Raw genomic sequence first — 13,526 nt, 5'->3', positions numbered from 1 at the left:
ATCCAAAAATCCACCCAACCTTTTCAGATCTATCAGTGCTAGATACCGAATCAGTCTCTTATTTCATTAAGCAAAGCAAGACAGACCAATTGAAAAGAGGCCTCTTCATTTATATCTTCAATTATCTAGTCACCAATCCAACAATACCAAATCCTCCTAGTCTACCTGCATTACAGAAGCCCGCAGGCTAAAGTCCCGCTAAACTCCCATCTGACCCGCTTTGTTGACGACTCTAATCATCCCTGCCACACGTTTCTGGTTCCAAAAATACCTCAAGTCCATTCTACTGCTATCCGGCATCCCAGCAGATCATTACTCCGGCCACTCCTTCCACATAAGTGCAGCTACCACAGCTGCCCAAAAAGGCCTCTCCCGGCCGCTGGACATCAGAGGCCTTCCAAGATCTACATTTGGTCAGACCGCTTCCATATCAAAGAAGCTCACCGAACCCTCATCAGAGTCCTTTAACATCAGCTCATTTTCCACTACAGCAGTGCCTGCTCCTGCAGAAGCCACATTCTCTTTTCAGATGCCACAGCAGTGCCCACTTCCGTAGAAGCCATATTCTCTTTTCAGATGCCACAGCAGTGCCTGCTCCTGAAGGAGCCCATATCTTTACCTCCCACAGCCGCAGCAGTGCCCACTCCCACAGAAGCCTGTATCTTTACTTCCGACTCATCTCTACTTCCCACTGCCGCAGCAGTGCCCGCTCCCGCAGGAGCCTGTATCTCTACTTCCCACTCATCTCTACTTCCCACTGCCGTAGCAGTGCCTGCTTCCACAGAAGCCACTTTCTCCGTTCAAATGCCACAGCGGTACCCAGGAGCCAAAGTTTCTTTTCAGATAACACAGAAGTGCCCACTCTCGCAGGAGCCTGTATCTTTAGTTTCCACTGCCGCAGCAGTGCCCGATCCCGCAGGAGCCTGTATCTCTTCTTCCCACTCATCTCTACTGCCCACTGCTGCAGCAGTGCCTACTCCCACAGGAGCCTGTATGTCTACTTCCCACTGCCACAGCAGTGCACATTTCCGCAGAAGCCACATTCTCTTTTCAGATGCCGCAGCAGTGCCTGCTTCCGCAGAAGCCACATTCTCTTTTCAGATGCTGCAGCAGTGCCTGCTCCTGCAGGAGCCCGTATCTTTCCCTCCCACTGCCGCAGCAGTGCCCGCTCCCTCAGGAGCCTGTATCTCTACTTCCCACTGCCAAAGCAGTGCCTGCTCCCACAGGAGCCTGTATCTCTTCTTCCCACTCATCTCTAATTCCCACTGCCACAGCAGTGCCCACTCCCACAGGAGCCTGTATCTCTACTTCCCACTCATCTCTACTTCCCACTGCCACAGCAGTGACAGATCCCACAGGAGCCTTTATCTCTTCTTCCCACTCATCTCTAATTCCCACTGCCACAGCAGTGCCCACTCCCACAGGAGCCTGTATCTCTACTTCCCACTCATCTCTACTTCCCACTGCCACAGCAGTGCCCACTTCCACAGAAGCCACATTCTCTTTTAGATTTTATTAACAAAGTTCATGAGGAGCACGTTCAGATAATTAACCCAGCTAATTCATCATCAGCAATTACACCATCTATCCTATCGGCTTGAGAGGGAGCTTCTATAAATAGCCCAAGCCATCTTACCTTCATTCTCTGCAGTATTTCAGTATCCCTCCACCACCCTGACTCCTCACCATTGGCCCGTTCCTACCCGAGCACTTGGGAGTGCTCTGGGTCCAGGCTAAATGCCAAGCTCTACCCCGAAGAGGGGGAGTACCCCGGGTTCGGGAGGAATTACCGAGCTCGGAGCCCTCTCCCCGAACAGCACGCCAAATACGCATATCATTCATCCTGCTTTATTATCTCTAAGGTGAACTCGTGAAGTGACATGTTTCAAAATGAAGATCATGGACCCTTTACAGATTTGAATGATGCATTGCTCTTATCTGTATGATCAAAAATGATAGAGTAATTTAAGTTCCTTTAAGGATTATCAGGAAGAAATGCCACAAAATGCGCCAGCGCGTTTGTCGACCCAGAGGGTTCATTAATATCCACATACAGTATATCATTAATGTCGTAGCCAGTCATTTGCCCCAATTTAAATGGAGAAAATAAATCAATCTTTTGGTATCATTGTGTGCAAAACACTAAGCATGGACCAGAGAAAACAAAAAAGAGAGTTGTCTGAGGAGATCAGTGTGGTGAACAGCACATTCCTGGGCCCAGTTTAAGATTTGCTACATTTTGATTGGATTTTGATGGACTAACCCAAACAAACTCTCGAACGGCATCAGGTAAAGATGATAGGACAATGACCAGACACCACTTAGAGGGCAAGAAGAAGAACTCTGGTACCAAGCCCGGGAAGGACAGGACTTCCCATTGGTCCACATGCAGTTTATGCACCTCACCCATCTAGAGACTAATGCTGCCTTCATGTGCTATTAAGCCATAAGGTGAACTAGGAAAAAGTGGCTAGAAAGTGATTTTGTATCAAAAGGAAAGCACGGAAGGCAGAGGATCCACATGCAGCAGGATTTAATAGTAAAGATTATCAGACATAGAAAACACTAGGAGCAGAAACCAGGAAACACAAACATGGTGTACAGTACATCCAAACAACGACTGACAAACAAGTACTAAAACACAAGGGTATATACTTTATATACACTGAGAGGAACCAATGAACTAATGAGTATCTATGGAAACTAACAAAGGAATGGGTGGCGTAAAATTAGTGTCCATGGCAACAAACAAGGGAAGAGCAGCAGGGAAACATGAGGGAAACAAGACAACAATAAGGACACAGAACTACATGTTAAAAGTCCTTGAACACAGACACCAGAAACACAGACAGGGGTTGTGACACTTACGCTGCTGGATTTGCTTGTAACTTAATTTATATTCATTTTAGCAAAACAAAATATGTCTCAAACTGACATTTATACATGTGCCGGAACATTTGAGACCGGTATTGGTGCATTGGTATACTCAACTGTGAATGCAAAGCATGAAATATGGAAAATTAGTAGGAAAAAAACCACTTCAACTTTAATTAAATTACCAAGTATAATTAAAGATACACATTGTAAATTTAATACTACTGAGATGTTTTATACATCAAAATTTACTGTAGGCACTGTGTAATTACAGAAAGATAAAATAGAACAACACTTTGGCCCAAGTTGTCTGAAATTACTCAAAATGCTACCCTTTAATTTTCAATAATGCCAAAAATGAACAATTCTATAATAGATTCATTGCACCTCAAAATCAGCCTAAAATATGACACAACACATCTTTACTCACAAGTATCATCCCTATCACTATCATCAGAGCCATCATCCCATGTATCTATTTCTTCCGTTTTCTGGGAAACATTTTCACAATATTGGCATAAATATTGACATAAATCAGTACAACACAGTCTTGCAGACTTTTTTCTATGAAAAAGTTCTGCTCTTGTTTGTCCCTCTTTTCGAGATGTTAGGTTTTGCTCAATATGAGCTTGCTTGTTTGTGTGTGTATATATATATATATATATACTGTGTGTGTGTGCTCTTTACTTGTGTGTATCGAGTTGGACAGAAAAACAGCCTGTTCATCATGCAAAAAAAAAACAAAAAAAAAAACAAACCAACAAAAAAAACAAAACACCAATAGTCATGAGAAACGTTGAGAAAAAAAATCAGATTAAAATGTAATTTTCAAGTCTTTGAATGTGACAATAATGACAAATGATTTCAAAAAATGGAAAAAAGCAAATTAATTACCTGATTGTTGCACTGTAAAAAAAAAAAAATTCGGTTAAATTTACGGTAAAATACTGGCAGCTGTGGTTGCCAGAATTTCACCATGAAAAATAAGGTAGCAGCATTTTAGGATTTACAGAACTGTTTAAATTTACAGTGAAAAACCGCATTTCATTAACTGATACAATGTTAATATACAAACTTTCATTTAACTCATTTTATTTGCAGAAACCGACTGCACTTAAATTGTCCAACTGCCATTTGTTTATGAAACGTAATATATTTAAACAATATGAGTATTAAAGTATTGAAAACTATTTTGCTTAAGTCCACAAAGAATAATCCACTGAATTATGCAAAGTCATTAAAAACATCAATTCAACGCAAATGTTTTTGCAAATAACAACACCACACATAATTAGAATTAGCGAAAAAAGATTCTCACTGCATCAATAACTACACAGTTATTGCCTTTAAATAACGCAAAATGTAGTATAACATCAGTGTTTCTCTGTCCATCCTTGACTTAAACACAGGCTCTACTCTCCAGCACAATGGTGACCCAAAAAACATAACAGGAAGTTGACTGTTAGGTTTTACAGTATTGTTCAGTTTTTATTTCTTGATTTTATGGTGAAATACCGGCAGCTGTGGTTGCCAGTAATCTACAGTTTTTTTTGTTGTTGTTGTTGTTGTTGTTTTTTACAGTTTGCTTCCGTAAATTAAATGTACGGTATATTTCTGTTAAAATTACGTTTCACAGTCTGTTTTTTTTTTTATTATTTATTTTTTTTTATCTCACACATTTAAACCCTTTAATCCCATAGCAAAATCCTCAGTTTTAAAGAGCACTTATATGTGTCCACACTACACAGTGTTGAAGTTGATGAGAGAATTAAGTGACTAATTAAATGAGGATTGAGCTTTAGTGATGAACACCTGCTGTTAACAAGTAGAATCTCTGAAGGAAAAAGAAACGAGCAGAGAAACAAAACTTACAGCCAAAGCCAAAGATAATCAACTGAAATAAAACACATTAAATCTCTCAAGATCTCAGCAGAGGCTTATTAAACAACTCCACAAACAGCATTACCAGCTTCTTATTACTAACCACTTTGACTTCATTTCTGTCATATGTGTACAAAAGCTCTTATTGAGATTTTAGGTGTTGTACTTTCATCACCATAATGGTGATCAGTGGTTGCTTTAGTTGGGCTCTTGAACCTTGACTTTTTAAAGTTTGTTTTTCTTTGGTTGCTTTAATTAGTTGTGTTTATTAAGCACAGTTTTTAAAGACAGAAAGTCTAAAATAATCTATGATCGGGTGAGACTGATGTTTGTGATGTCAAAACCATTATGATCTAGTCTAATTCACTGATCTTACCCAATGTTTAATCTCTTATTAAATATGTGATATGTTAATATACTTAAATTGCACCACTGATACTACAGAAATCAAATGTTGTGAAACAGTTCTAAGCACAATATGCACAAATAAATGTATTGGCACCCAACATGCTTTGCGGCATGAATTGTTTTTTTTATTATTATTATTAATAGTCACCATTGTTGAGGTTCATGTGCTGATTGTCTGTGTGTGTCTAAATAGTGCTGTAGCTCCAAAGTTTTTGTGCATAAAATGTTTTTAAATTCCTTCATAATAGTTTGTCAACTTGTCTAGCAGCGTAGTATTGCTGCCATAAACAATATGAAAGTAATTACAAACAACCCATACCATTTTACACTAATTCAGTGAATCAGAATTGAGTTCAGATGATGTCACCATCAACAGTTAACCAAAACTACTTAATTACAATTTTTCTTGGCTTTTTTTGTTGTAATAAACGTGTGTTACAAACACAGTTACAACAACTAGACAAAAACTAACATTAAAGAGTCAAGGGTAAAGAGCATAACTAAAGCAAACACTGATCACCAAAATGGTGAGCTCAAACAAAACATTTGAAATAAAATATAAACCTCTGTTAATTCGTAGATATATGTGAGAAATGAAGTCAAACTGGTTAGTAATAAGTGGAGCTGGTAATTGTTATGGAAGGAACAGAGGAAGCGTTCAGATCCATTTGCAGATCTTTATTCATAAACATGGTCAAAACACAGGCAGGGTCGAACAACAGCAAACGGGTATGGCATGTGCAAAACACAGGAGTAAACCTAGGGCAAGCGTGGGTCTTCGATCTGTGAACGTAATCCAGGGAGCAAAACAAGAGAGATAATCCGTAAACACGAGCAAAGGTCCAAACAGAGTCCAAACGACAAGACGATAGAGCAATCCAAAATAAACAGGCAATAATCAAAACACAAGAAATCCAGGCAAGGAACTAGACTGAGACTAAGACTAAGACTAGAAAATAAGCGAAGGCGAACAGGCTCCATAGTGTAACTGTGCAGAGACAGCGATAATACTAACAATACTTGGCAGTGAGATTGAGAAAGTCCATGGCTTATGTAGCATGTCTAATTGGAATCAACTGTGTGTGTGTGTGTGTGTGTGTGTGTAGTCAGTGCATTCAGCTGTGTGTGTGTGTGTGTGTAGTCAGTGCATTCAGCTGTGTGTGTGTCATCAGTGCAATGGATGATGGGAACTGTAGTCCGGGGTGAAGTGCAACAGTTAGTGTAGTGCAACAGTTATTGTAGTGCAAGAGTCTATGTGGTGAGCGGGTGACCTCTGGTGGTGAGTAAACGGACGTTCTTAGACCGGATTCGTGAAAGTAATGCTGTTTGTGGTGTTGTTTAATCATCCTCTGCTGTTTTTTTTCATTTGATTTCATTTAAGGCTGTTTGTCAGTTGTAGTTTTGTTTCTTGTTCTTTCCTTCAGTAATTGTGTTTGTTAACAACAGGTGTTCATTAATGTCTGAATTCACTGATTTGTTCTCAATCACTCTGTCTAGTAGACTATATAGTGAACTAATGTAGGGACTAGTGAATGAGGGTGTAGGGTGTGGTTTCAGACACAGTCTACGAGTGTCGACTCTGAGGCTACTTTCTCGAAAACAAAGGTTAGATCTATTACAGTTATTTACTGTATTTAGAAAGGAAACTTAATGTTAATAATTTAACAGGTTTTTACTGTGGCATTTTTACTGTCTTTTACCGTTAAAATCACAATAATTTTTTACAGTGTATATATATATATATATATATATATATATATATTAGGGGTGGAACTTTACACAGATGTCACAGTTTGGTACGTACCTCGTTTCGGGGGTCATGGTTCGATACGATTTCGGCACAACAGGAAGAAAAAATCTACTATGCTCGGTTTCTTTTCATTTATTTTGAACAGACAGTAATACAAATTTAAAAAAAAAATAATTCCACCTAGATGTGAAAATACTAAATATTATTACATTGTTATATATATAAAATCTGCAGTACATATATACATACAAGGAATACATTATTAAAATATATTTGATTTGGTTTACAGATAAACAAGGGGAAAAAACAGTGTGACACGTAACGTAGCCTTGCAGTTTCAGTTAATTTTTGTGCTGGTATAAGGAAACAGTTGAAGTGATCACGCTGGAGCACACACACACAACACATCAGTTCCAGCATTGCTAACTTGACAGCGCAGTTGGTGCTTTTATCAAAATAAAATACAGTGAACCAAACATCAGTGCACCCGCCTCTGTGTCACCGTTGGAACGCAGCTGAAGTACAAAGCCTATAATTTACATAATAATTAATAGTTTAGCATTCAGAAACGTTACATCGCAAATATGGAAATATTATGGAATATTTGGATTTGTGCCGAATGAGAGAGGTAGGATACATGAACACTAGTGATGCGCGGATGGCGGTTGTATCCACGGGGCCCGTGGGTAATCCGCGGGTCGGGTGGGTCATGTAATTAAAAAATACATTCTAATTAATTGCAGGTGGGTCACGGGTGGATGAGATAAATCATTAGTGATGCAAATATTCTCTAAAATATGAACGTGTTTTAAAATTTGTGTGTGTTTGTGGGCTTTGTTTTCAAGTTCACAACTTATGACATTCGCTGTTCTTCTGCTGGCGGTTATCAAACAGCATTGCAATACTGTGGGCAACCCCTTCTGGATTGAAGGTGAATTGACTGTATTTGTTGTAAGGCCTCATGCACCGAACCGAAATGTCCATACCGTGACAGTTCGGTACAAATACATGTATCGTTCCACCCCTAATATTTACTGTATATATATTAGTGCTGTCAATCGATTAAAAAAAAAAAAAAAAACTAATTTAATCACACATTTTTCTGAAATTAATCGCGATTAATCCCACCTAAAATTAAAGTTTTTAAATATACTTTTATATTGCAATAATTTCACATTCAATCTTCAAATTAATGTACAAACAACGTAAAGACAGTATATTTTTAATATTTGTTTAATGGCATCTTTTTTATAACTGAAGGCCAGTATCACTGATACCAATTAATACTGATTTGCCTAAAAATGTTTCCTCCTAATATTTAAACATTGACTATAGCCATTCAACTTTACATTATAATTTAGAGCTATCAATTTTAACATTTATTAGACTTTAAAAATAACTTCTAATTTAAGTGAACTTAAAACAATCTTCACATAAACCCATTATAATAAATGTCATACTTATCTACCTGTGCCCCTCAGCAGAAATATACAGAAATTGAATAAACTTATCAAACACTAAATTCTAAACTAAATACAGATGAATCCTTAAAAGTTATTGATTTCCTCTTTTTTCTTTTGTTCTTGATGAACAGACATCACAGCAGCTGGTTATTAGGTTGTTTTGGCTGCTATTTCTTTAAGAGATGTCGCTGCTGAACACGTGGATCTGACACACATCGTATTTTCTCACCTTTTCTGACCCATTTCAGGTCGGACCCATTTCAGTCTCTACTAATGAGCTGATGAGTTGTAACGGGTGTGTTAGATGAGGGAGACAGTGCTGGGATGCTCCGGGACAGTTTTGTAACTCATATATATATGTAAATCATATATAACATATTACATGCATGCACAGTCCTATGGCAGCTTTAATCGCCTTTTTGGTAACTTCATGACTTAACGGATCACGATACTGCATGCTCGTAGTTTATTTCTCGATTTGATATGAAATGATACAGGCTATGCACGCGACGGCACCTTTGTGCATGTATTAAAGAGCATGCGCTGCGAGTACAGTACAGTTTCCGCACTTGTTTGACTCGTGCCTGGCGCTGAAGTGAAGCTAGAGCGGGCGTCTGAAACGTCTCCAGATTTATGTGCTCGTAAAGATGTTCTGCGACTGAATAAATGCACTTCTTGTCAAGAAAAAAGAGAGAATTAGCAGTTATGAGTGGGCTGACCAACCCTAGGCCCCGCTCCTGCGTTAATGGCTGAAAAAACTTACTTAAACTAACCTAACGTTAAACTGAAAAACTTAATTTTTGCCTAAAGGTTGCCTGCGTTAACGTGCTAATTTTGACAGCACTAATATATATATATATATATATATATATATATATATATATATATATGGGGCAGTGGGCGTTTAATTCTGCATCTACAATCCGCCATACTTGATTAAACAGAGCATTTCAATAAAGGGGGTCAAAACAGGACAGTCTTTATAAAAGATACTTAAATGCCCTAATTGATCTTATGGCCAGTCTTGTCAAGCGCTACAGGAGTTGCTTGTTTGCAGTGATTGCCTCTGAAGACTGTTTAACAAAATATTAGTTTAGAGTCCTATCTTTTTTTTTTTTTTTTTTTTTTGTCATTTCAATTTCTTTTCTTTTATTTGTATTATTATAACTATTATTCTTTTTTTAAATATTCTGTTTAATCAAAAATCAACAGCATTTTTAAAATTAAATATGGAATAAACCATGTAGATGTCAATTACTTTAGTCAATTTTAAAGAAAATCAGGGTTTTGTTTGTTTTCTCTGCTTTTTTTATATGTTTATGTTGTGCTTTCTTTCTGGTGGGTTTTGTTGTCTCATGCTTTAAATGTTTTTCATTTCTCTCACTATTAAACACTTTATTTTATTGTCTTGCTACAATGTGCCAAAAGTAACTAAAGTCTGACATATTTCAAGATAATAGACATATTTCAAGATTTAACTTTCTAGTAAAGTTGTTTGTAGCTTTATCAGTAATTTTTACTGACTGTTGCTGTTAAAAAAGGCTTTCCTTTCAAGAAATATTTAGCATTGATATATACATTCTTTTCTCTTTCTCGATCTTTCTAAGGTATGCCATGGCTCGATTCAACTACTACTTTGAAAAGAAGCAAGAGTTCTTTGGAATGAAGCTTCCTTGATTCTTCTAGCAGCCTAGTGCAAGAGGTTCTGAAAGAGCCTATCCATCCTAATATCCCACATATTCTTCCTATATTTAGTTTAAGTATGAACAATGATCATACTGATTTGTAGGACTGAAAGTTTCCTGTTACAACCCCTTCTTTACCATAAGGCCCATTTTGGATTCCTAAACAGGTATAGTGATCAAGGCCTACACTCAAAAAAATGATTTGGTCTAAATTGACATTTTATGTAATTCAATTACATAACAATTTTCCATCCATTTAGATTACGTAGTTTTAACATAAACAAATCAATAAACTTAATGTGATTCATATGCATCAATCATACGTGAATGAAACAGGTAAGATTTACGTAATAATTCACAGCAAAGTCCCCACACTGCTCAGTGTTCATGTGTTTCCACACTACAGAGTGTTCAAGTAGCATTGAAGCAGTGCTGGAGTTAAGAAGATAATTATGTGATGATTGAGCATTAATGATGGACACCTGCTGTTACCAAGAAGAATCACCGAAGGAAAGACAAACACAAGAACTACAAATGACTTCAGCCACAGCCGAAGATGAAATCAACTGAAATAAAAGAAGACATTAAATCTGTCAAGATCTGATTAAACAGCTTCACAAACAGCATCAGATTGACCAGATTGACTTTATTTCTGTCAGACTTCTAGAGAAGCTCTTATTGAGAATTAACAGAGGTTTAGATGTTTTATTTGAAATCACCATCAAAGAGACCAGTGTTTCCTTCTGTTGGGCTCTTGACCCTTGACATTTTGGTGTTAATATTACACTGGTTGCTTTAATTGCATGTTTGTATAAAATGCATTTAGCTTAGCCAGCAAAGCCAAGTGAAAAAGAGTTGTGGGCAAATGATCCACCGACATCATTTTAAGCTCAATTTCTGATTATATAGATGTTATACCGCTTTAAGTTCTTTCATAGCTTCATATCTTGCAGTCTTGTAAATATCAGATAATTTGAATAATTTACAAATCACTTTGTGCACATAAAGTTTTCATCTGCAGCAATTCAAAGACCACAGACATGAAGAATCAGTGTATGAATCTCAACAATGGTGACAGTCAAGAAAATATTCAGATAAAACTCTGAACATCAGAACACAAGCTACTAAAAAATCACAACTAAAACAGCAAACGTAAAAGAAAATAGTAAGAATAAAAGAAAATAATCAGACAATTCAGCTGCATTGTTTATTCATGCTGCAATGCATGCTGGGATACATAGGAGAGTCTTGTACTATGCCGGTACCCAGCATGCATTGCAACATGAAGCATTTTGTTGACTGTCACCATTGTTGAGATTCATACGCTGATTCTTGATGTCTGTGGTCTTTGAATTGGTACAGATGAAAACTTTTTTTGCACAAAGTGATTTGTAAATAATTCAAATTTTCTGACTACTTTTACAAGACTTCTTTATCTGAAGATATAAAATAAAAAAACAAAAAACAAATCTAAAGCGATACAACATCTATATAATCAGATATTGGACTTGAAATAAGGTCAATGGATCATCTGCCCACAACTATTTCTTTTTTTTTTTTTGGCTTTACTGGCTAAGCTAAGTGCGTTTTATATAAACACACAATTAAAGCAAACAGCGTAATATTAACACCAAAGTGTCAAGGGTCAAGAGCACAGAGCCCAATTAAAGGAAACACTGGTCTCTTTGATGGTGATTTCAAACAAACAAATAAAGCATCTAAACCTCTGTTAATTCTCAATAAGAGCTTCTCTAGAAGTCTGACAGAAATAAAGTCAATCTGATACTGTTTGTGGAGTTGTTTAATCAGATCTTGAGAGATTTAATGTCTTCTTTTATTTCAGTTGATTTCATCTTCGGCTGTGGCTGAAGTCAGTTGCAGTTCTTGTGTTTCTCTTTCCTTCGGTGATTCTTCTTGATAACAGCAGCTGTTCATCATTAATGCTCAATCATCACATAATTATCTCCTTAACTCTAAAACTGCTTCAATGCTACTTTAACACTCTGTAGTGTGGAAACACATGAACACTGAGCAGTGTAGGGACTTTGCTGTGAATTATTACATAAATCTTACCTGTTTCATTCACATATGACTGATGGATATGAATCACATTAAGTTTATTGATTTGTTTATGTTAAAACTATGTAATTTAAATGGATGGAAAATTGTTATGCAATTGAATTACATAAAATGTAAATTTAGACCGAATCATTTTTTTGAGTGTATAGGCTGAGATGTTTATGATTAATTAATAGCCCACCATGAGGTTGACACATTTGGTTTAAACCAGGCTGACAGTGCACAAAGAGTAAAGGATTCAGCGTATAATTTAAAATTTGGAAAGGACCAGCCACCATCTGATCTTTTATGCTGTAAAGTAAATAATTTAATTCAGGGGAGTTTACCATTCCAAATATATTGAGAGATTACTGAATCAAGTTTTTTCCAATAGCCAGCAGGTGGGGGTAAATGAATCATAGAGTAATAGAAATTAACGTGAAGAAGGATGTTCATTTTAACAACAGATATTTTTGCATGGAAAGAAGTAGGAATTTGCCAAATCTGAGGTGACTTTAGCCATGTTGAGGTGACTTTAGCCATGTTTTTATTCAATTTTTTTGAGACAATATCCTGCAAGGACAAATAGATATCTTCACCTAAGTATGTGAAAGAATGCACCACTAGAATAAAACCAGAAAATGTTGCAGACCCAACACAAAAATTGGAGCAGGTATGACTTTGTCCATTTATTTTTGTACCCTGATAATTACTAAACTGATTGAATAAATTTAAAACGTGGGGGACTGATAGAACTGGATTGTCTAAAAATAGCAATATGTCATCTGCAAATAAAGATATGTGATGTGAAGTGTTCTTAACCGATATAAGTATAAGTTCTGACTGTCGTACAGCTTGACGGATTTTTGATTTGAAAAGTCTGTTTCCAAAAGATATGAATGAGGATTTTTCCCTTAAAGAGTTTCTATGATGGTGGTTTTATGTGTGTTTCTGCAGTGTATGTTTTCTGACACATGTTGATCTGTTGTGAATCTGCTCTGATTGGGTGATTAATTCCTGTGGCTAGTTAATTCCTATTAATTAGTGTGATGACTTGAGTTAAGCTTGTCAGCTATTGCTAATTTGTAAATGTGCAGTCCTATATGGAGATGTGCCTTTTAAATGCTTGTATAGACTGTGTATAATACCCTGAGGAAGGCTCTTAGGCCGAAATGCGTTGGTACTGTAATAATAAATATCTCCTTATCACAAGTAGTGTTGGAAGTTTTCCTCACATTCCTGTCATACAGCTTGAGCAAGAGGTTCTATAGATAAAGCAAACAGTAAAGGCGAAAGAGGACAACCCTGGCGGGTGCCTCTTCCGATTGGAAATGATTGTGAACTTATCTGGCCAGTAAGAATGGTGGCTGAGGGATTAGCATAGAGGATTTTAATCATATTTATAAA

At 36.9% G+C, this 13,526-nt stretch overlaps 1 protein-coding gene across 8 annotated transcripts in view; it reads left to right on the top strand.

Annotated features, from left to right (window-relative positions):
• Positions 1-10,687, top strand: part of zgc:113516 (uncharacterized protein LOC541449 homolog) — a 68,287-nt gene extending 57,600 nt beyond the window's left edge. For 7 of the 8 annotated variants that reach the window (XM_058766475.1, XM_058766474.1, XM_058766478.1 and 4 more), the window contains one exon: positions 9,984-10,687. In XM_058766475.1, coding sequence (XP_058622458.1) covers positions 9,984-10,053 — 70 coding nt within the window. In that variant the 3' untranslated portion in view covers positions 10,054-10,687. The remainder of the gene's footprint in view (positions 1-9,983) is intronic. The other variant, XR_009269267.1, reaches the window with a different exon arrangement.
• Positions 10,688-13,526: the final 2,839 nt, after the last annotated feature.

The sequence above is a fragment of the Onychostoma macrolepis genome, chromosome 25, assembly GCF_012432095.1.
Source record: "Onychostoma macrolepis isolate SWU-2019 chromosome 25, ASM1243209v1, whole genome shotgun sequence".
Classification (NCBI taxonomy): domain Eukaryota; kingdom Metazoa; phylum Chordata; class Actinopteri; order Cypriniformes; family Cyprinidae; genus Onychostoma; species Onychostoma macrolepis.
Note: the sequence above shows the minus strand (reverse complement) of the source record. Positions and strands in the feature narration are given on the sequence as shown.